The sequence below is a fragment of the Diadema setosum genome, chromosome 7, assembly GCF_964275005.1.
Source record: "Diadema setosum chromosome 7, eeDiaSeto1, whole genome shotgun sequence".
In the NCBI taxonomy this organism is placed as follows: domain Eukaryota; kingdom Metazoa; phylum Echinodermata; class Echinoidea; order Diadematoida; family Diadematidae; genus Diadema; species Diadema setosum.
Genome location: NC_092691.1, coordinates 40,413,262 through 40,439,016, shown reverse-complemented (window position 1 = coordinate 40,439,016; position 25,755 = coordinate 40,413,262). Strand labels below are relative to the sequence as shown.

The following is a 25,755-nucleotide window of genomic DNA, read 5'->3' as shown; positions in this document are numbered from 1 at the left end:
TTTCAAGACTGCAGAAATAAGAAATGCAGAAAAAAAGTCTGGTGTAAAGCAACAGTCATCACATAGCAGCTTCATTTGAAGTTAGTGTATGAAAAGTATCGGTGTAACAAGCCCCTTCCCCCCCCCAAAAAAAAAAAAATTATATATATATATATATATATATATATATATATATATATATACATGAATATATAGCCTGTATCATACGTGACATAAAACATAAACATTATTTGGAAGAGCTAACATCACATGATATAATTGTTGATTGTTTGTCTGTTTGTTTGCTGTTGATGTTGTTTGGTGGTGGTTTTTGTAAGTATATTATATGTTTGTTTGTTTTGTTTTGTTTTGTTTTTTTGTTTTTTTTTTTGGGGGGGGGGGGGGAGAGGGGGTGTTGTCATCCTCATGCATTCTTTTAAATTGTCTACAGCACCACATGTTGTTTCCCCTTCTTCCAGCTGATTAATCTTTCTTTAATGCAAGGGTACATAATACTGCATGCAATCAACAATCATTTCTCCCTGGAAATTTACGAGCACATCCAGAACACCAACATGTCAAGTTCTGCAATGAATTCCAGTTGTCAACTTTCCAAACACAGGGTTGATTGATGCCATCTGAATTATTTATACCGCCAGCCACTTGCCAAACTAAAATTGCAGTAAAATACATTGTAGTGCATACATTGTACCATTCAAGTTAAGTCCCCATAAACTCTGTGCAAGATCACTCACAGAAGAACAGTTAATTGTCTTAAACAGAGATGACATACCGGTAAACAACATCCAACTCTGCACACACATGATTCACGATTATGTGATTCAGCCATGAATGTGCTTGTTTATAAACAAGTATCTGAAGAAACCTTTCATTGTCATTATCAAGCTTTAAATGTGGCTGGAAAACTGCACTGGGCTCATGATATTGTAGCTCTAAAAAGAAAACAAAACAGCAAATCAAGCTGTAAGTAACACGGTGGATTATTGCAGATTTGGAGGGAGTCAATTCATCAGCCAAGAATTTTTCCTCTGACAGGGTTATGGTGATGAATGGATAGTTAGCAGTTTTGTTATCACCGCAGAAGCGAAGTTGACATCTGTGTTTAAAACACGGATATGATTTAGTGAATGGAAGTAGTGTCATCCCAGCCTCAATCATGGTGCAGGCAAGAATGACATTGTGGGGCTTTACTGTAGATTAAGAAAGAGTTCTTGTATTTACATTTTTGACAGGCCTTTCTATTTTAATATACTGACAGCTATTAAAGTTGTCCATATAATGAAACAAGTTTCCTTGGCAACCACTACTGCACAGAACATTTCACTCAGCAAATACAAGTGTATGTCACAAACTCCATGGTCTGTATAAATCAAAATACTCTATTCACATCTCTTGAATGAATCTATGCAACATGGTGGAATGAATGCAATCCAAGCAAAGTTCTACTCATTCAATACATTTTGGAGGTCAAATCTTTCAACTGCAGTTGCCCATCCACAATTGAGCAAAACTTAAAAAAAAAAAAAAAAAAAAAACAATCATTGACCAAACAAGATTTCAGGAGTGTGATTTGGGAAAATGCGACTCCATTTTCACAGTTTGATTCTGATTTTTTACCCAGAGCCATCATAATTAGCAGTAAAGAAAGCTAAAATTTATGATTACAAATAAGTTATTTTGTAAGTCTGACAACATTCATTGTTTCTATGTGAGACAGTATTTTCAAATTTTAACAAATCTGTTTGAATGTAACATCCTCCTGCCTATGAAGGGTCATTGCACTCTACAGAGAATTATGGCATTTCTTGTCAGTATGTAGCATGGTTAGTAATTGTTTTGATATGTATCTTTTTTTTTTTCCTTTTTTTTTTTCAATGATTTGCATTTCGTGTTGTCTTTTTATACATTGTATGTCTACATCACATTATATTTTCATATTATCCATATTGTCAAACTGGGCCTCACATTGGAATCTCTCTAGACCAAATCCATTTAGCTATCATTCCATTTTGGTTTTTCTCTCTTGAAACTCAGCTTGATCAACCATCTTGCATTTTCCACAATATTAGAGTTGCAGCACTCATATCACTGTCACTTGCCATACAATGGAATGCAATGTCAATTTATGCATATTAAACAACCTTTAACTGGCTGCTTTTAACTGACGGACAATCAGTGATATTGACCATCACTGAATGAATACATCTACTGTATCTGGTATTACATATTGTACATGGCAGGGCTTGTGAAATAGCCATTAAAAAAGAGGGAGGTCAGTGAGTAGAAATGAAAACAGAAACAATGACACAGCAGAAGGGGTATGAAAGCCAGCTCAGAATAGGGTTCAGTCTTTGTAAATTGACCATTCTACAGAGACTTCCCACAGTGTTCCAGATCACTATACAATTACCACATATCCAATATATAAAATATTCTTTCCTTTCTTCATCTGCTCCATATACAAGTATTTCATATTTCTTGATGGGTGGAAAACAGTTATAAAGTGCTTGATAATCACAACATAGTCACAACATAGTTTGTTTATTTGTTTGTTTGTTTGTTTGTTTGTTTCACTTTCCATCTGAGAAGATGGTCAGATAGCCCATGTTCAGAGCTCTGCTTTAGCTGGTCTTCCATGGGGTCCAGTTGGATGTAATAATAAGGGGAACTACTTCACCAGGTTTATGCACCCTGCTATTTGTCATAAATGAATGTTCTAGAATTTTTTACATGCATAAGTTGTGACTCTCTCACACACAGGACCTCTGTTTTATGTCCCATCCAACGGACAGTGTGTTGTGCCTCAATACTAGATGGAATGAAAACACATAGTAAAGTTATGAATACAGGTTCCTTATCTCTGTACAGGTACATGTATCAGGTGTGGGATTTCCCCTCTTTCCCAATGCCTATTTACATTGCTAGATTTCAAATTGAAACAAGTTTGGTTTCTGGCATTACCAGCTACACCTGGGGATCCACCTGTACAATGATTCTCAAAGTTTGTTTGCTATTGCACTTCTGGAAGTAAAGAGGATGCATGGAAATGTCAGGGAATTAAGTTTACGAACAATAGTGATTGTACCCCCATGCCTCTGTACTCAATCCAGAGGAGAGTCCCATGACTCAGCATTTACCAGTGAACACTTATAAATCAATGCCAAAAATTGAACGAAAGACAAGAGGATTTAAATAGAAAAAAAATAACTAATTTAAACAAAGCAAAACAGAGTTTCATAATGTAATTTTGTTCAGGGTTTTGTTTAACAGAAAGTTGAGGTGTAGCATCCCTTTAAAAACTTTCACAAAACATCCACAGGATGAGAAAAATCACATTTTTGATTGCATATAAATTCCCTGGTTTGGGGGGGGGGGTGGATAAAATTAGAACATAGTAATTACACAGCTCAGCTTGCAGCATATTATATAGCCAGTTAAAGAAGGCAAACTCAGATTCAATGAATATCAGTCATGCCCTATGAAGGCAAATTATTCTGTCTTTATTACCTAACCCTTTAGAATCAGATGAGACTTTACTGCCTGACCTACAATGTATGCTTGCAAGCTTGCTTTATATGTCAGTATAGAAATTTAATTCTTTCCTTGGTAACCAAAAACAATGAATCTTTCATAAGTCAAACTCAATCTCCTTTGCAATCATTACATTGGCATCCCAATCATAATGTACCATTTACAGTAATAAAAGTTCATACATTGCCCATAAACTTTTTGTCCCTAAAGGTTATAGGTACATTGTACATGTATAAACTATAAATCTCGGTCCCTTTTCTGGTCCCACAAACATGTAGTGTGCCACATGACATGCATCATAGATTAGCACATTTTAGAAGCATTGAATGCTGTTTTTGCCAATGCAACAAATCATATCACTTCCCATTAAACATCTTTCATCACTTCCGATCACACAGTGATAACGGAACTGCACACGTAATGGCTCATGCTTTTACTTAAAATCTGTTGTATTACCTGCTAACAATCAATACTGGCACATCCTCTGCTTGTTGTTGCATTCTTTTATAACAAATCGCGTCCAATCTGTGAAATGTGTGCTTGAACTGTATATTAGCAACAAAACATGCAAGGGTAATGATTGGTTTTGTGAAGGGTGTATACCTCAGAATCTGTTTATTCCCAAACAGCCATACATGTAAGAGGAAATTAGTTTGTGGCAGGAAACTGTTCATTTCTCGTCAGAAATGAGGCATCTGATAGGTGTTTTCACAAGATCAAAACAAAACCAGTAATCGTATGATTTCTAGGCTCATGGCTATCATGAATTATACCAATGATTGATGACCTTGTTTGGATATTAACAGCACCCATCCACTGTCAAAAAAGTCCCATTTTGCAGTGAAAATACCTCCCATTCTACTCAATTAGCAAAATTGCCGAAGTCATCAGTACCCAATAAAAGCTCCAATTTCACGCCCTGCTAAATGCATGATGGGAGCTAGGCTTCAATGCGCCATGAAATATCAAATATTGACTCAACTCCCCAAAATTGCAGGTTTTGTTTAGCTTTTCCACTTTCCTCACACCCAGCGTTTATCCTTTTAATCAACACCCGTTTCTCCCTCTGCCCATTGTTGACAGTATTGTGTCTTGAATCAGACGTCTGTCCAGCTGTTTGGTTTGGTCGACTGTTGTATCAATCGAGTTGGCGCTGATTTGCCGCACGGGCAAATATTTGTTGGGCTCCAACATTTCACTGTTTTGTGTTTGATTTAGAATAATAGCACCACTGCTCATATTCCCATCATTGGTTGCTGTGTATTTGTGCAATCTGTCATTCAGTGCAAAACGGAAATTACATTTGATTGCCCTTTTCACACTCCACAAGTAGAAATAGTACAGTGTGTATATTCAATTGGATGCAAGGCATATGATAAATTGTTCTTGGAAGTCTGTTTGTGTTTATAATCATGTTTTGATTTCATTTCATCATGAATTCTTTTTAAAAGAAATGAAAATGTGTACATGTTCACAGAGCAAATAATGCAAAAAAATAACATTGCATTTCCTTGCCTTTAGACATCTCCAAATTCAGGCATTTTCATTTAACATCTTTAACTCCGATCTATGGCTTTGATATTGAAATTAAAATACAATAGCACTGGACATTTCACCTGCATTTAATACAAAATGATACACCCTCATTCAAAAGTACATCATGATCTAAAGTGACTGATGTACTTTGTACATATTCAAGATTGATATCATAGTTCAATAGTAGAATGTATTGTACAGTGCACTCCCATTGTTACCAACACAATTATAACAAAATTCCTGTTACAATGAAGTAAAAATTCAGGCCCCAAACATTATCAACTCTATGTGTTTTTATTTTTATTGTTTATTTATTTGGTTGTAATGAATTTCATTATAACAAAAGAAAATTGCCAGTCCCGAGGACTTCGTTATACATCGTAATGAGAGTCCACTGTACTGTACTACAAGAACGGTATGGAAAAGTTGAAATTTGAAAGTCATGGAGTGCTGATGAATTGGACTTTAAAAGGATTTGGTCCTACACGCTAACCTTGAGGTCCAAATGGCAGATGTTCCTGTCATGCATGTGTTTTAATCCATCCAGAATCTTCTTGATGAACTGAGCGGCCACCTCCTCGCTGACATGGTCTGCCTCTGCCAGGTAGTGGAACAGCTCTCCTCCCGTTACCCTGGCAACAAGATGGATGAGAAGAGTGCTGGTAAGTTAATGAGTTAATGTGCAGAGACAGAAAGGGTGCTTGGCACCTTAGAAATGATGTCCCACTTGCCCAATACACTGTAATGATCAAGTAACATATTAGGTAATCACTGACTGGACATTTACATTCATCATTCTTTATCAAAAAAATATACAACAATATAGAATGACCACTTAAAAATAAACAGTAAAGAAAAATATGGACACAGAACATGTATGACAGGATATTTTGTAAAAATTGATACATCTGAGATACAGACTGTACATCTATTTGTGTGTTATTTAAATCACACACAAATAGATGTATCTCAGATATCAATTTTTGCCATCAAACAGCAAAAGGTGGACATATATGCATTTAAATATGTGAAATATGTGTGTGTTTTGTCTTTTGGTTTTTGGTTTTGTTTGATAAGGCACAAGAGTTTTCAATTACCATACAGGCTGAACATTTTCTTGATCAGGCATGTGAGACATAATAGAATGTCTCTTTCTATCTACAACGGTCTATCACCATTATGTTCTCATCCACATACTGTTTCAATCTGCCCATCACGCATATCTATCCATCAATACATGAGAAATTATAATTTCTGCAGCAAAATTTCCCTAGGACATGCATGATGAGGTAAGTTTACTTGTCACATAATGTAACCCATTGGACAGCCATCAAGGAATTATATTCCACTGTTTACTGTGTTTGCAAATTTCACATAGTATACACAATATCTGGCAGTGTACATTGTACCAAACTGTCCCGATGACAAAGAATATGACTGCACATACAGACTGTTAACCTTTGACTGAATTTCTTGGAAAACTTTCAGTACAACTGGCAGTGATGCATATGTGTGAAAAGAAGAATCACGCACCATTCCCATCTGAGCAGGGACTCAAATTTCATGACGTCTGCCCCGAGTCCTCCGCCACTTGAGTTGGCATGGGCAAAATCTGCTACAATTTTCTGTCGATGCTTACCCATGCATGTCTGAGTATTAAAGCGACCTTAACATAACCCTCAAACCAACCATCCATTTAATGGCGCCAATTCTCTCCAAACCTAATGGTGGCAGCCAGCACCACCACAGCTTGGAGACCAAGTGTAGATGCCCTCTTGGGCATTGCTGCTGCCTGTACCTATCCCACTTTTCCATGTTTGACATTCAGAATTAAATGAAAGAGAGAAAAATGGCAACAAGTACAAGGCATTTGACAGTAACCCCTTTTAGAGCTGGCAGTTTTCACCAGTTCACTCCAATACTTGCAGAGATTTTTTTTTTTTTTTTTTCAAATCTCTCTCTTGACAATAAACTCAGAATGAAATACTGTGCATTTATAAACCTGCATTACAATATCAGACTGCTGTTTCATTGTCTCCCTTACTTGTGTATACAAAACATCTCTCCCTATCTCTTTCTTTTTATCTCTCTGCTCATCTTGCTGTCGTCTACTATCTCTATCTATCTCACTTTCTTGTCTTTCTCTGTCCATTTCTCATTATGTCTACATGTATCTGTCTCGATCTCTATTTCCCCATATCAATCTAATTTTGTTCTTATATTGGATCTGTGTACTAAAATGAACATGTGGAATATTTCACAGTGTTCTTGTTGTTGTGAATACAAGTCAACTTGAACTCAACAACTTGTGACAGTATTTGCCTCTCAGAACAAAGCTTTGAACACAGCCTTTGTCTTTAATACATGTAGTGGTATGGGAGAGATGGCCTCTGCAATCAGAATGAGTTTAAACCCAAACCTTGATATAAATCAGAGATTGATTGAATTCAATTCTGAAGATGAAGATGTCATTCATGACAATATCAGATTGCGCTGAAAGGTCAAAGCAGGAGGGAAAACAAAATATGTGTCTAGCCATATAGTAATTCCATGCACATGCTTGAATTAGTCTGGGCTTGTTTTTCTTTCCAGTTTGCTCCCAGCCAAATTCCTGTCACTCCTGGTCCACAGGCAACACTCCCCGTGTAGCACACCACAAAAGAGGAAATATCTACTGATCACAGCCGGATATCATTCCAACCAAAGCAAGGTGCGTCGTACCTCTTTGATGCAAAAATCAGCTACTGTACTGTAGTAACTGAGAAGTCTTCATACTACTGAAAAAGAGGTGTACTATTTATGTCCATATTATACCTTATTCAAATATCATTAAACATTTTGACATATATTGTAAAGCAACATACTGTACATACATAGATTTCACACTATAAACATGTATTTTGGTGGGGTTTTCATTGTTCACAAATTTAGCAAAAAAAAAAAATTAAAACAATTATAGCGAATTCAACAATCTGCCAATGTATCATCCTCAGTTTACGCATATAAACAAGTACCAAGTAGGAGAGCAATGTATGCACAGTTTATGTTACAGTACATGTAGTCAGACAACAGGCACTGCACACAGAGGGTACCCAGCTTACCATGTGCACATAAGTTGTGTGATTGCGTGGGCATATAATGCAAGGCACATGCAAACAGTACGATCCTCGCATTCCTGATCACGAAATCAACCACCAGAGACACCAACTTACATGTCCTGAGTTGCAAAACATACCCATGAAATGTTGGACATCTACAGTACACAGCTACAATTGTAATCTTAATTCATACAATTGTATATGACCCACTACAACAAAAGGATCTGAACGTCAAGGGAGATTGATTTTCTAAAAATGACATGACATTATTCCCTTACTCTTCTGCTTTGATTTCACACATATCATGGACTCATAAAAGTACTCGGTTGAGGAGATATTGATGATTTTATGAGACCATGTTGAGTGGTCTAGGAAATAAGCGTTTCGAGAAAACCGCCTTTCCAGCGCAATTGTGATCATGGGGAGGTAAGACTGTTTTCACCTCTTGACAATAGAAGGCCCGCTCATAGCAACCTCCACCATGTACTTTCAAGCTTAGCGCCAGAGGTCTACGCACGACTAGTCAGTAACCAGGATGCCACACACTGACCAATAAGATCACTCCCTCATTGCTAGGGGCAGAGTCTATCTACAGCGCTAAATCCAAATCTTCGGACACATTTCTGTTCCATTGAAAGTCAGAAAATCATGGCCCAGAAAAATATGAATTTCTTACCATTCCTTAGATCATTTAGCTTCCAATTTTTGGCAGAAGATAGATGAAACATTAGACTACAACACTATGCCAACAATAGAAATTTGATGGTTTTTGACCGATTTTGATGATCTGACTTCAAACTCAATTTTCTCCACTCAGCCGTCAGCGACTTTTGCATCCTTTTTGTTGTGGCAGGTCACATTATAGTACATTACATATGTATAAGTTCATCACCCTTATGGCAACTCAACTACCAATGACAACAGTGACACTTCCAGGACATTGCCATTCACTCTCTGTAACACTTCCGTATGGAACAAAAATCCTGAAATTATTCATTACACTGTTAATATCCATAGCTTCCTGTTTGGATGTTTCTGCCTGAGCTGTGTCACAGGAAACAAAAAAAAAAAAAAAATGTATTACAAGCATGCTGACCACAGGTTATCTGATATGACCAGTCATTGGGTATTCAATCCTTGTAGTCAGGATCTACTGGTACACTTGGTTTACCTACACTGTATGCTTTTGTCTTGCTATGCATACCCTGCATATATACAACACAATAACACCAAGGTTACAACAAAACATACTGTACAGCAGGCCTTTTCATTTTTACAGGAAAGATTATTCCTATTCATTTCTTAAGGGTAGTGTGGCAGGAACAAGGCAGATGTATTCAATGATATCAAATAGCGCTGTTTCCGGGAACTAGAGTCTTAAATACAAACATGGAGGCTACATTGCATAAACATCAACTTTTGAAATGATACTCACCTGTATTGATTGCTGGTCTGATGGCATATAGATGCTTTTAAAAACACAAACACCCCCGCCCCATCAACTTGTGAACTATCAAAGCTTAGATCAGTTGAAGTTGTTGACTCATAACATAAAACCAAAAGATAACCAAACATTACATTGTGCATTCAGTTGTAAAGTAGACTACTGCTGCACCATACATTATGTCTGCAAACACATTCAAATATCTTTTAGAATCTATTTTTCTTACACATCACACAGTGTCTTTCACAGGAAATACCATGGAGATTGGAAAGAGGGCTGACAGATTAGAACTGCTCCAATCTTTTGATGATTCCATTGTAAATTGCATCACTGTATCCAAATTTAACTTTTTGTTTGACTACTGACCTCCTACCCTGATTATGCAATTGCCTAATCCTCTAACTTGTTCCTTGGTAACTGGTAGCAACAAAACTATGATCCCTTTAGAAGGAAATGAGTTGGTAAATCATGAAGTTTGTCATTTGTTTGGTTTAAAGGAGACATGTGTAAAGTATAGGCCTACAACTTTAATGGCATGATTACCAGTTACATTTTGTGATGGCTGGAAGTCATAATGTTGGGACATTTTGGAGATATTTTTCCTTCCTGAAAAATTTAAATGAGCTATTCAGTTAGGTTGCTTGAACATCCAACAAGGTCTTTACATGTATATTCAACTTTGCATAAAGTTCTTGTTGCTCTTGTAGAAAAGCTCTGGACAATGACTTTTGGTTGTGAAAGACAACCTCTGTTGCCAATGCCTAAAAAAGAGTATCATGATAATTTACTAAGCAGGTCTATTCAAACTGAAGACAAAACTTTTGGCAGAGTGGCTACATTTAAAATCAAATACTCATATTGGAGAAGCAGGCAATCCTAAAAATGTGGGTAGAGATAGTTTCAGTAAATCCAGGGAATGATTGTAATTAATGCTGCATCTACATACTATACAAGTATTTGCAAAAGCATCTGAGTATAAAATGTCTGCAAGCTTCCTGTCAATCACCATAACGCTAATCCATTTGTCCTGACTAATGACACTTAACAAAGTCTGTAGCCTGGTGCAGACGCGTGCCAGAGGAAAACCATTAGCGCCATTTCTGAGACATTAACATAATGGTGCTTCATTTCTCGCAGCTTTTATGAACACATGCAACGATTCCATGAACATGAGTAGTATTATAACAAGTCATGCACCAACATGCTATGTTAATGCTTCATGCAGAGGGCTATAATTAGCCTAAGTAGCTTCACAAATAAACCAGGAATACTTTAAATGCCTTACTTCTTTTTGCTTTCTTTAGTGAATTTCAAATAGTTAGTCTACAAGGCATTTCTGCTTGAAAGAAGGATATTACATGTATTCAGAGGGAGACAAATTGAAGAAATTCATACCTGAAAATATCTGCTTGACAGGCAAAACAGGAAGTGATGTGATAATGAATATCAAACTTAACATCAAACTACTTTACATTAAAATAGCAACCAAAGAGTGTGTGTTTTCTGTAACCCTCTTTCAATCAATTAATTTAAAGTTGCCTTTAGGACAATACAAATTCTGATTGCAAACCAATCATCTCAGAATTTTATGAAAAGAGGCTGCTTTTTTTTTGCTGTAAGGCGAGCATTATAGTAAAATTAAGCTTTCCAAAAGGTATAAAAGCCATGTTTAACAGATTTTCTGCCTAATGTTTACTGCAATTTTTAATTGTTTCAAACAGAAAGAGTCAGTCTTATTCAGCTAAGATGTGCTTGAATGCATTTTTATATACTTATCTACATATCTACTGTTTATGAGGATATCTATAGTGTGAGATTCCCCAACATTTTTCAGTGTTACAAGAGTTTGTACCACAGTGTGCCTTAAAATGTATGAATCATCATTCTGAGTAATAATTAGCCAGTTTCTATGGCATGACCCCTCTGCCCCCATCATCTGGCAAGAAGAGGGATCATGATATCTTTAAAACTAATCAGAGGATATTTAAAAATTTGTCTATAACAGAATGCCTTTCAAATCAAGGAACACAAGCACTTAGGTACATGTATATGTACTTACACTTAAAAGAGTAAAACATTTTTAAATACAATGTAATGCAATATTCGAATTAACTCTCTATATACATGCACATACAATATATGTACCATCCTTAATCTGTCTGTTCACACTGTAAGGGAAATTTGAGATTATGGCTATGAGTGGCATAAATCCCACACTTTTCTTGTCACAGAGCAACATAAAAGTCAACAAATGATGCAATCATAACAAAATTACTTGAACAACAAGTAATATAAATAGACAATACAGTTCTAAGTGCAGTATATAGAAACAGCAAATGAAAGCAAAGACTGAGGTAGAACATCATTAAAATATAGATTCAATTAAATTCAAAAATAGTCACGGCACAATCCACTTACAGTTCCAGAATTAGCACCACATCCTTTTGCGTCTCGAAGGCATCATGGAGCGAGATGATATTATCATGTGACAGCTCCTTCAGGATGTTGACTTCCCTAACGATGTCCTCACGCTTTACCCCGCGCCTACTGGCCGCTGTACGCCGCTTGCGGACAAACTTTCCAGCAAAATCCCTGCCGGTCGACTTCTCCGTCACACGCTTAACCTCAGAGAACTGACCACTGGATGGGAGGACAGGGAAAACAAGGAGAATACCACATATTAATTTAGATGTCCATGGAAAACTGACAGAAGGAACTTAAAGTGAACAAAATGTCTGTATCACATCTATATCATTCCTGTCTAACAACCAGATGCTAAACCTGTCCATCAATGCTTGAGTGCTTTCTGCCACTTCACTCAAGTAGAAACTAAAAATATGCCGAGGAGTCAAATGAAACTCTCAGAATTAAAAACATAACATTTAATTAACTCTCACACACAAAGTGAACCAAATCATTATGGATGTAAGCTAGCATCATTATTCAGTTACTCATTATCCAGTTACTAAAGGGGTTGGAAAGTGAGAGCTAACATATTTTATCGATAGTCTATTAACAGTGCAGCAAGAAGTACGGGGAAAATGAATTAAAAAGTTATTGCTTCTGTGCTTTCTTGCACTATATTAAAGTTCTTTCACCAGTATTCCTGTCACAATTCTGACTATGATGGTATCCCATTGAAGATCAACTGATTTTGCTTTTCACACATTTCTCGCAGACACCTGCTCAGGATTCAGGACTAGTCTTCAACAGGTTAACCCGTTGAGGACAAGTCCCAAGTATACTCGAGCAGGGGTCTATGGGAAATGCGTGTGAACGTAAAGCTCAGACATCATGGGGCACCAAGCCATTCTGTAGATCTACATTTATCTATCATATATATATATATACACTGAGTAATCTGGAGGAATGGGTTGCCTCAATCATTACACAACCCTTATCATTTCTAATCTACAGTGCTCATCATACAGCCTAAATTTGCAAAATCACTTTGACACCTGTATCAGTGCCTGCTAAGCTGGGGCAGAAGCATTTTCAGACTGTATTGATTTGCTTCTAACCTGTTCTTCATCACAGAGCAAATCATGCACAGCCTCAAATGTAGATCTTAATTAGCACTTCAACAGCTGCACCTGTTAATAGGGGAAATCAAACATCAGGCAAAGGGTGTGTGCATACATGTGTGTGTGTGTGTGTGCATTTATTGGGTCAATATCACAGGAGGAGGGGATGACACTCAAATTACAATATAGTTCGACCTCGATTATCTGGCCATGTCGGGACCGGCGATCATCCGGATAAGCGAATTGGCCAGATGTGGGAGACACAGTGTTAATGCATATAGCTGCCGTCCAAGCTGCCGTCCCAGTGCACTGGCAGCTAGGCAGGTACATGCAGCGTACCCCACAACAGTGGTGTAATCTATGCTAGCCTGCGTAAAATTGTAGTCCCTTCTTCACAAAAATAAAGTATATCTTTATGTGAAAATCATACCATGTTTCACCTCATTAGATATTGAGAAACCTATCATGCACATCTTATGAAATAAGTGAAATAGATCCATGAAAGTCACTGTTTTTCCTCAATTTTTGGATAAAAAAAAAGAAAAAAGTCTTTTACTGCGTGAACTCGTCCGGATAATAGAGATTTCCGGATAAAAAGAGGCCGGATAATCGAGGTTGAACTGTACTATAATTTCTACATGACAATGCTGTGTTAGTCTTTGCACAATGATGAACAAATTAATGGGACACTCATGTCTATCGGGTTGAATTTGAGTATTTACAACACTTCCTATAAAAGTAATCAAATTTTCACCTTCAAATCATTAGTCAGAGTGAGTACATTGTAGATAAATTCTGCTCCTTCTTATGATATGCAATTAAGAATAGAGTATTATGTGACAGAAATGAAGTCAATGCAAGTGCTTAGCCCATATCCGCCGATGGCATAATGCAGTTTTTATATGAAAACTGTTGGTGCCGGAGGCTATTTCATGCACATTCACTTAGCTGTGCTGTCTCAAAATTCAAGGTGATGTCACCAACACTTGAGAAGAAAACTATGGAATATTATTGAAAGAGAAAGTAATGGTGCAGAAAGTAATGGTCTTTATGATGTACATGTAAATCAGCATCATATGATGAATTACATGACATTATATGACATAAATATGTATGGTTTAATTACATACATTTATGAATAATCATATCAGTTATTCAAACAAAACCACTAAGAAAAAAAAAACCAGTCTTTATACAGGAAAATTATCAATTGTAAAATCTTCATAATGTAAGCTTAATATGGTATATAACTCATAGGGTATAATGCTAACAAATATGAAGAAATATTGAATGAAAACTGATGTTTTGGACTTGAGCGGTCTGACTCATAAACCCTACGGATGGGACTGCAGTAAAGTATGTACGCATACGGCAGTGTTCGATCTCACATAGATGTCGACCTACTCTTTTAGACATAAACCTCAAAAGTGAATACCAATCCAAATAACAGTGACAGGAAGAAAGGCAAAGGACTGTGGGATGTCAGTTCAGAGTTCACAGGCTATAATAAGCTCTAAACAGATAGCATAGTCCAAGCTATTTCTGCTATGGATCATCCTGTAAATCAGTGTTTGCTTACATTTGCATGAACCACAGGAAATCCCATAAAACAACAGGTAAGGTATGGGTTAATAATATATGTAGGTTTAAACATGGCAATTGAAAAATAGGCTCTAAATGTTCTTCTTTTTATGAATATGAGCATTGCATTGTTTTGCTTTGTTCTTTGGAATGACACCTCATGATGAAAGCTGTTCTGCAATAAGATTGGATAGTGGTTTAAAAAGCTCAAACACTGAGGATTAACTTCAATTCTCTGAACTCTTGAATAGATTCATTCAGAAGGAGTGATTACATCATATGGCACATCATTTAAACTTTAGATAGCTAAAGGACACAAAACTTACATGACATATGATTATGAATGTAATGATAAATGAGTTATGACCACTATCATATTATCGCCATCTATCGTAGATACCCTGTAGAGAACTTACTAAATTTGATCAAATGACATGATCAGCCTCTTCTTTTAGTTCTACACACAAAGTGCTCAACATGAAGTCTGTACTCACAGAATGAATCTGAAAGTCTTTGGTCTTTGTTCATCTAGGATGTACCTTATGTTCAGATATTCCTCGGCAGAATCAAACCATCAAACAGAGAATGTTGGACTAAACCACATCTAAAGCATAAATTTCCACTAACCATGCAAGTACCATGCATCAGTCACATAGCCACATCTCTATTGATACAAACAGCACTCACTTTCAAAGCATATAGGGTGCCTACCATTTTCAATATTTGTCCAATTTAATGTCCACCTCCCCCCCCCCCCCCACATAACAAAAATCCCTGCAATATTGGCTTTGTTTCACTGCACTGTGACAAGACTGCTTTCCTTGTGTGCTACGATGTACCATATGTGACTCTGCATCACAAAACAAACAAAAAGTCGCCACACATGGATTTTGAGTTAGCAGCAGATTCTGAAAACGCAGACTCTAAGCTTTAAAATGATGTATAACTCAATTCAAATGAACTCTCCTAACCTATCTAAATATTGGAAAGAAAGCGCACACTCTGGAAAAGTGTGATCCGAGAAAAGAGGCTCTGAAGTACAGTGTCTATTCAAGCGCTTAATCTTTATCAAACCGTGCTAGCTGTGCAATGAATGGGAAAAAAAAACTAGGATGTAAACCACTGGAGCACCAACAATGAAGGGATTATCAGATTAAATTGAAATTGAGCATGTTCTATTAACACATTCTGTCCATGATTAATGCCAACTTTCAAAGCAGTAGCATTATCCCTTCAAAAGTTATCAGTCAAAAGTTATCAAAGTGAAGACTGTGCAAAGGGTTATCAAGAAATGAAAAGGGGCCTCTAAGACATAATGTACCTGATCTCACTATTCTACAAAAAAAAAAAGGGTTGTAGAAAAACTCCTGAAAATGCACTTTCCCACTCATTTTATGATCCCAAACTAAAGAATAATGTAGTAGGATAGCTCTTTAACAAAATATGAAAAACTAAATATTGACTTGGTTGACCCGTTTCACCTTTTTTGAGTCCTTACGTGAAATCAAGGAGTGCGACTTTACAATGTATGTTTGTTTTGTGATGCACGGTCATATATTTTCTTTCATAATATATCCACTGACACACAGACCCTACAGTCTATTCAGTCCAGTGGCTCTGTTTGTCCTCAGGTTTGTTGTGAAAGGCTGATGATCATGATATTTGCAACATTGTGTCTACGTTTTTCTCCACAATTATTCAACGGACACATATATCTCCAGGCTTGCACTTACTGCATTCTGCTACCGTGAGCCATAGCTCGCGAGCAAATTGCTCATTCTTCACAAACTTGCAGAGACCGATTGAAAGGGGACACCACACAAGAACGCAGTTTGAAATGACCTTCAAAGATCGGAGATTCTATTTGATAATAGAAAGATTGAATACTGCAGCAGAGGATACTTTCTTTGTGGAAAACTTAACCATTCTAGTGAGAACAGCATCTATATCATGCAACTTTCACTATGTAACTAGCCTTAGTTCAAGACCATCAGGGTTTTTCCCTCAAGGAAGAAATGTCTGAGAAGTCAGACTATGTGATGACGGCTAGAAGCAAAGTGCGCCAGCACAAAGGAGCGAGATTATATTACCTCCCCATCCCTTCCTGAAGGGTGCAGAAATTGGCAATCGATATCAGACGCACCATCTCGATCCTAGCTCATTGTGGAGCTCTGCACACTCCAGCACTTGTCAGTGAGGTAGATCTGCCTCACATTTAACCAAACTGTCACGGGTAAGAAAGCACGTTAAGACTTGGGGTACAAAAAGTGTACCGGTACTTACTGCAACCCAGCTGCATCCATTCATACCCTCTTACAACAAAGGCAATATAATCACATCTAATCTTTGAACAGATTTTTTTCTTTGATACTAAAGAGGTTAAGAATGTGAGTCTATGCCGGAGGGGGGTCTTACTGTCACTGCGCCCTCACTTGTAATCTGACCATAGCCTGCCAAATTGCCTTTGTGACCAGGCATCACTAATCGACCGAGAAATCTCAAAATTCATATCTTCTCTGAAGATTAACCTAGTTTTCTGGACTGCATCAGAATATTTCCAGCTCATTACAATCATCACCTGGCTACCACAAATGAATGAACACAAGCTGTTGATACACACGAAGCACACTGTGATAATTCAAACAATGATTTGAAAAGAAGTATCTTTTCACCAGTTTCTTTCAACCTCAAGTCTATAAAGCCCAGTTATACACCGCCATATCATTGTATCTTATCTCTTTTGCTCAAAGAAAGACAGTAAAATATGCACACATTCATAAAAGTCTTGACAGGAAATAACAAATGTTTGGACAAGAAAGGGATCGCTTTTAATTGTAAAATTGTTCTATTCTCTTTTTCTCTAGATCTATTTTTACCCATTTCTCAATTTGGAGGAAAGCTAAGAAGTTTAAGTCTCGTTCAGCATTATATCAAAACATTTCACAAATCCTTCCTGACAAAGTATATTGTAATATTTATTTTTGAGAGATTAAAAGTCAGCACAAACATGCCAACTGTGAGTAGCCTAACCAATCTGAGGACTGGACTCAGTTCCTTGATGAGTACCTTTTGGGCTTTTAGTTTCATGACACTATCTCAACATGAAGCCAAAATGTCCCTACTTACTGTCTCAGCATGAAGTCAAAACGTCCCCACTTATACTTCAACATCAGCAGTAGATAGCACACTATATACTTGGTATGGTCATTAGTATCTCATTGAAAACCCACACACCTCACAAGCTGTTATAACTTCCTACATAAATACCATGCAGCTGTTGTGTGTAGAGAAAGTTTCACATGTGCAGCGTATATATACTTGTACACTTGGTCACTGAAATCTTGACGTCATACAATTGAACAATCCTCTTGATTCAAAATTTTGTGCAATTTTAACAACAACTTCATATTTGATATTGATTTGGACTCCATTGCAGGTAAGAGTTACATATAGTCAGTCTACCCATGGATGAATTTGGTCTACCATATGAGCATGTAAGAGCTGAACTGAGTAAACTTCAGCCTGCTTGCATTTAATCTCAACATTTGACGTAATCCTGGCATCTTGTCCACAGATGTCAAGAAGGTGCAGAATTATCTATACAGGTGTCTTCTAAAGGCACAAGCAGGTGTTCTACTCACAAGAGATGGAGAACAGAATGAATGTGAGTGCCACAGGGTGTACAATGTAGTCTGACTCACGACATGAACAAGATAGCTGAGGTATATCTCTGGTTTCATGAGGATGATCTTGCAATTCCAGCTTGTTCCCTGAATTCCAATCTCTGTCTCTCCTTCTGACTTGACACCAGTGATGTTCACATTGTCATAGTTCTATGACGTATGGTGCGTTCACACAGTGCTTACGGTGTATCATCTATTAGGCGCATCGGTAGCGAACAACATGCTACATTTGTTGATGAAATCCGGAAGTGTAGTGCACCACATGCAATGATTCCCATGTGAAGTATGCAACAACTGAAGGGAGGGGAGTCAAGTGGCAGGATTGCATTTTATCACATAAACAGCGGCTTAATGGTAAGCAGTGACTCTTGATTCTATAACTGTTTGACACAAAGCAAGCCTTACGAATACAATACAAACAGTAATGGCTCTATAAAATATTATTGCTAGAGATGGTTTCAAGTATTTTAACTACTCTAGGGTCAAACTCCTCACACCCCTGGCATTTAGAGAGCTCCAGGAGCACCCTCTAAACTCTGTATGAACAGACAATCGGGTCCTGAAAAGCTGTACAGTTACATGTATATACCCCTCTTGAGGCTACATGTATGTTCAGGAGCACCCCTGAAGGCTGTAAACTCTGTACAGTATTAAAAACTGGATACCAACACTTACTGTAGAGTGCTCCAGAAGTGGTACGAAGCATAATATTTGTGTACTATACAGCTGTAAGTTAGAATTCCCTGCCTTTTGAAAGAAATTATCAGTATGCCTCTCTCAGCCACTTTATGTGTGTGGTCTGGGCAGGTAGTAACTCTCTATGCAGATACATTGTACTTTAGTAGCTCCATGGACTCTCCATGCTGTATATGAACAAACTTGGAGTTGAAATGAGTATTGAAGTTGAAGCACTTCAGGAGCTCTTCTGTGCCAACTTTGTGTATAAAAGGGGTATCAGTTCCATAAATACGGGCAGGCCTACATGGCACCATGAAACATTCAGACAACCTTTTGATGAACTGCATTCGCCTTGCAGCTTGGGTTCAACTCTGAGCTAGATTGTCTATGGCAAATGGACCAAAACTGATGAACTCAAATTAAACCTGGGAACGAGATGGAAACCACATCTCGCAAATAAATAACAAAAAAAAGTCCCTTTGTGTCTTCTTTGTGTTCAGCCTGGCACATACACTGTACAAGTGGGATCAAACAACCACATTTCCTTTGTATTTAGCCCAACATGCCAGACAATTATAAACAATTATAAACACCATTCATTTTGAGAAAAAAGAAATATTAAAGGATGTGATCCTCTACAGCTGATTTTAACCTGGTGATGACAGAATTCGTCTGACCTTGTTTAGGCAGAAGCAGTATTTTTTCAGACAAGAAATTTGAGGAATTATAATTGATTTCATTTGTTTGATATCCATACTAAAATGCAATTATTGCACATGTATGGCAACACAGAGGTAACATCACAGTGTCAATTAATTTACAAGTTTGCCAAGAAAGACTTGTTCACGACCACGTATATGATACAGCTGTACTTAAACAAAGCCACCTTAACAGCTGGGTCCCATAACATGATTTGGCATGCTAATTTGCATATTTACAATGTACCTGTAGCAGAGATCTTTCTCACTGAGGGAAATACTATGGAAATGAAGAGAATTAAATAACTAAATCAAATTACAACATCACAACATTTATCCTAAAATGAATGGACTGGAAACGAGGCTTTCCAACTTTGCTTTACACAGCACTTGGCACTGTAAAATGGCCGACGTCCGTGCTGACTATCTGTCTGGGCAATGTTTGCTCTCATCCCACTCCCCAACATTCCCTGCTACCGTCATCTGTCACATGGTCCGAGTGTTGGCACAACCCATGAGTCACGGAAGCGCACCCCGATTACCTTCCTCTCACATCCATGCCTTCATCATAAATATATCACTCCCACAAATATCTGGGTTTGGATAGCTCCACTTTGCATTGTGATTAAATTTCCAAAAAACATCTACCTGTCACAACTTAAAAATTACCAAAAAGAATAAACAAACAAACAAACAAACAAAACAAATGTATAGATCCAGACCATACATAACGATGTTCTAAAAATCTTTTTAACATATTCCTCTTTAATACTACATGCAGCGCAAAGTCTTTATTCCCTTGGACTTAGTTTATTGAATGATAGATATATAGATATTGATATTAACCAAGTCAAATTTTGAGCCCTTCCCACTTTTATCAAATGCATGGTACAATGTATGATATTTAGCTCTGTACATACAAGTGTACATGACATCGCAAACTGCAGTTAGTCTTTTCATCCGGCAATGGCTGCACAGAAACTTTAAAAATTCACAACTTTTGAACTGAGTGTCCATTTCCCCCAAACTTCACTGATGTGAGCATTCTAATGTAAATCTTGCATTGCTTTTACTCAATCTACACACAAGTGTATTCAGGTGAACTTGCCCTTTAACATGCACATTATGCATAATTAAATGCATCAGTCAAGAGTACATTAAACAACAAAATTTTAACATAAGAAAAAATTATTGCATTATCACCCCTAACAGTAACAGCATTATCACCTTACATGTACTTACCACTGGTGCACCCTGTGATGTCATTGACAGCATTATCATCAAAACCTGATTATTACTATCATTACTATTGTCACAAACATCATCATCACTGTTATCATCATGATTAAACCACATAACCCTGATTATTATCTCTGCCTTTAATATATTGTACTACACGTGTACAACCACCATCCATCATCATCATCACCATACATCTGAAGAGAACCATTGTCACAATCATTGCCAGATCCCCTTCATCATTGCCTACAACTCAGATGTGGTCACTAGCAAGAAGAGCTGCTACCAATGTACCACCACTACCATTACCCTTATCATCATCATTGTTACCATGACAATCGTCATTTACATTTTGTAGGAACATCACCACTATCACCTTGGTTACCATCAATAACTGCATCAGCAGCATCATCAACACACCATCACCAGCATTACCACTCAAAGCAACATCACCATCAATTTTATCATCTGGTGTCATCTTTTTGCTGATTTTGTCTTTTTTCAATTTTTTTACTGACAAATCAAATTTTAAATGGTGTTTCAGGACTTTTGTTCATCCCTTGGATCAGCTTTGCCAGTAAACAACCTTCTCCCTTTTGGTTCAACTGAAATCTTCTTGTGTATACACCACATGTGTAGAATTTTATGATGTACAGTAGGGGGGACATCTCCCTGTTAAACTTCTCTGCAACATCAAGCTCACGGGGATGCTTTTCATCATCATGCTGTGCAATATTTCATTTTCTGCTAGATTGGTGCCGGTGATGATGAGAATTTTCCCTCTGCAGTCTCCCATCCATTGGGAGAGGCAACTGCATCTGTGCGACGTACTGATTGCCATTAAGCAACTCGCTCCCGGCGGCTCACTTTATGAGCCTGGTCGTCTCGCTCTGCTCTGCGGCTAGCGATAGTCTTAGTCATAGAAAGGAGCCTCATAAAACAAGTGGATGATACATTAGGTTTTTATGAGCCGGCACTTGCCTACGTGCCTAACATATATGACCTAGCGAGCCCAGCTTGGCATAATATTTCCATGACTAACTCTCTTCATAGAATTATGAAATATGACTGCAACTCGTTCCCCACTCCCCATAATGATTTACACAGCACACATAAAATTACCTGTATGATCTCAACACATTCGATGTTTTACAACACTATAATTCTTTGTTTTTCAGTGGGTGGTAAAAGTTGCTAACAAGATGGTGTGTATAAAACATAAATTATGAGCATCGTTCTACCATACACTCATCACCTCTAAATACCAATATTCAAATGTATCAGAACACATCTCTACAAAGAATTTAGTGGCTACAATCTAAATTAAGTTCCTCAAACCACCAGAAGCAAATGGTCTTATATTACAAGCAGCTCTTCTTTTGTTCACATTGTCAATGTTTGCATCCAACGTGTTCTTCTTCTACAATTCCACTGGTATTCAGTGACTTCAGTGACATTTTACCAAACTTTAATGCATTGAAGACAGCTGATTTTGCTACAACACACATTTCCCAGGTACAGGTATGTGACCAAGTATACTCGGGACTCGTCCTCAACTGGTCAAGAACAATCTTTACCACCAGTGACCCTCACTCTCCCTTTAATCCCCCCCCCCCCAAAAAAAAAAAAATAATAATAAAAATAAGATAGAGCAATTCCCTTGCCTATGGAAAAAAAAATCACAATCACAAATAAATATCAAACAAACTTGACAGTTGTCAATTAGCATGATGCATGTTGTACATGAGTGTGAGCATGCGTATCTAGGACCCCGTTTACAGTGCGGGGCCGGGCTCGGCCGCGGCCGATTCCGGCCTCAATTGCGCGGCCGAGCCTCGCAATTTTGTCCGTTTACACTGCTGGGCTCGGCCGCGCTTTTGATTCAAACCTTTCAATATTTTGTCGTAGTGGCGCTCTGCTTGTAAACAAACGCAATTTGGTATTGTCTGGTTTTCAGACCCTTTGCCAAATGAATTCCGTGGCGACGAAGTCGCCGTTCGGGCAAAGGCCTTTGCCGAAGGAAAAAATCCTTTGCAGGACAAAACCACCTTAAACTATACTAGTTTTCGACGTTGAGGGGGTTAATATCCTGAATAGCGAAAGATACAGGCAGAGGGTTTGGAAGCCAGACTAAAATTGGCCGCGCAATTGGCCGCGCATTTGGCCCAGTTTGCGTTTACACCAAGAAGAGGCAGGGCTCGGCCGCGGCTCGGCCACGGCCGAGACCACCTCCAGAGCGAGGCCAAATGCGAGGCCAATTTTGGCCTCGCATTTGGCCTTTTGCGCGTTTACACTGAAGCGGGGCTGGGCTCGGCCGCGGCCGAGCCTCGCACTGTAAACGGGGTCTAGATCTCTGTTGAGAAATGCACTAGAGAGCCCTTTTCTGCACCTCCTGTTTCACCCATGCAAAATGAATGAAGTGCTGGGTATAAAACCATCAACCATTAAGATCTACTGTACATCAGAACATCTCCGTGGTTAAAAAAGAACCATCCGAGAGAGTGTAATGACAAACATACTCATCCTCCCAGTAAAGAGCCATGAGCATTCTCTGGTTACTCGGCTCAGCATCAACCGTCTTCTTCAGTGAAAAAAAAAAAAAAAAAGAAAAACTCAAACTGAATCAACAACACGAGACGAAGAGGCCCATTAAGTCGGGAGAACACGGCGGCATGGTTGTCGAAGTCGATGCTGGCTGTAGTGTTAAGAACTAATGCTGTGTATATTGCATATTACATGTATGCAGGGGAAAGGGGCACAAGAGGTACGAAGCTGCCCCTGGAGAAAAGCTCTGTCATGTTCGGCGAGACGGAGAATAGTCACTCACTAATGGTAAGAATAACAGGTCTAATCCCACAACTCCATGGAGATATAAACAATAAATAACAATTAATAATCAATAAATGAGGGATACAAGGTATCTATGTTGCTGTACAGTATGTCTCAGTTCCTGAAAACCAATACAAAGCCAGTGCTGCAAATTATCAAAGGAATAGATCTTCCATACTCGAATTGACCTCAGAAATTATCAGATTTTCATCTTTACACACAAACACACACAAAGGCACACAAACTGATGCATAACGAGTATTTTATATATCTGAACATTTTTTACCTACAATATATAGTCAGCCAATGAATATGCAGCTTGATCTAAGATGTTAGTTGAGAGTTTAATTGAATTCTAAACACATACAATGTACACTAGTGCCATTCTGGCACAAATAACAGGCCTGTCTGGACGTTTAGACTGAATATCCATACAATGTACACTGTACATGCTGTAAATGCAGTGTTATTTTGTAACATAATCTTGATGACTATCATAACCCAGTTTACGAGAGGTTCTTCACTCACAAACCTGCAGTTTGACAAGGCAGTCTATATTAAAATGTACGTTCCACCAGATGATAAATAACTTCCCAACTCAGTCCAATTCATACATAATGTTCATGTTGGTGTGTGTGTGTGTTTGTGCATGTGTACCAAGTGGGTGGGTGTGAAATATTGGACCCAAAAGAATTTTGAGGCATGACATATATGTGTATAATGTATTTTTGCATAATATTTATTTTGTAGATCTATATCCCCTATACAATTTCCTGATTGAACTTTTAAAGGGGAAGGCTAGTAACTGATCAGTGGGAATCAGAGGGAATGATGGGGGATGATTGTTCCAATCCTTGTGGGATTCATTACTTGAACATGAGACCATTCTGAAGCAAATAATTTTCACACAACAATAGACATAATGTACTCTTAAATGAATCCCACAAGGATTGGAACAATCATCCCCCATCATCCCTACTGATTCCCACTGATCAGTTACTAGCCATCCCCTTTAATCATAAATTCCCAATATTTGCAAAATTGATGTTAACATTGGTTTGGATATCATACAGTGGAATGTGGCTGAAATTCTGATGAACCTCTTCACAGACCTGGTACACAAATCAGTGGTTGATATTGTTGCTATTTTTTTTTTCTCTCTCTCTTTTTAGGTCATGTTTTCAAAGGGACCTGGGGCAGTAGCCTAGTTAGCATATCCAACAAACTTTATATCCACACAGCACTCAACTGTAATTCTTTCAAAAGTTGCACCCACACACAAGGTGGTTCTTTGAAACCAATGAAGCGTAAGAGGAATAAGCCATGGGCTCTATTCTGCACCAAATAAAAAGCTCAGAAGGTCACTTACACAATGGGTAAAGAAAATGCAGGACTTTTATTTGCCTATCGACACTGTCGACAGGAAAAAAAGTAAGAAAGAGAGAGACCTCTGTCTGTCTTTAAACTGGATACAAGCGGTACCTGCTGCACAAAATACTGTTCATAAGAAAAACAAATCTTTTAACTGAGCAATGTACACATGTATGGAATTGTGATACACTGTAGGGCCTACTGTATGTACTCCAACTTCAGGATATTTTTTACCCTACTTTTCAGTGCAACCCATTTCAGTTCAAATGAATGAATATTCTTGCCTAGACGGTTCGAATTTATGCAAGTACAGTTGTATGCCAATGATATATATATATATATATATATATATATATATATATATATATATATATATATATATATATTTTTTTTTTTTTTTTTTTTTTTTTTTTTTTTTTTTTTTAACTCACAGCTACATACTGTACAGGTACTAAATCACTGAATAATCAGTGTTTGTTTGGGTCAAAGAAAAGCAATGCATCAATCAGTGGCAACCCATTTCAAGTACCTAGGACACTTCTT

At 37.7% G+C, this 25,755-nt stretch overlaps 1 protein-coding gene across 1 annotated transcript in view; it reads right to left on the bottom strand.

Moving 5' to 3' along the window:
* LOC140230804 (death-associated protein kinase 1-like) overlaps nucleotides 1–25,755 on the bottom strand; it is a 160,829-nt gene that overhangs the window by 127,431 nt on the left and 7,643 nt on the right. Inside the window, exons 2-3 of the mRNA XM_072310944.1 lie at nucleotides 12,028–12,249; nucleotides 5,561–5,699 (exon numbers count right to left, since the gene is read on the bottom strand). Of these exons, the coding sequence (XP_072167045.1) occupies nucleotides 5,561–5,699; nucleotides 12,028–12,249 (361 nt within the window). The remainder of the gene's footprint in view (nucleotides 1–5,560; nucleotides 5,700–12,027; nucleotides 12,250–25,755) is intronic.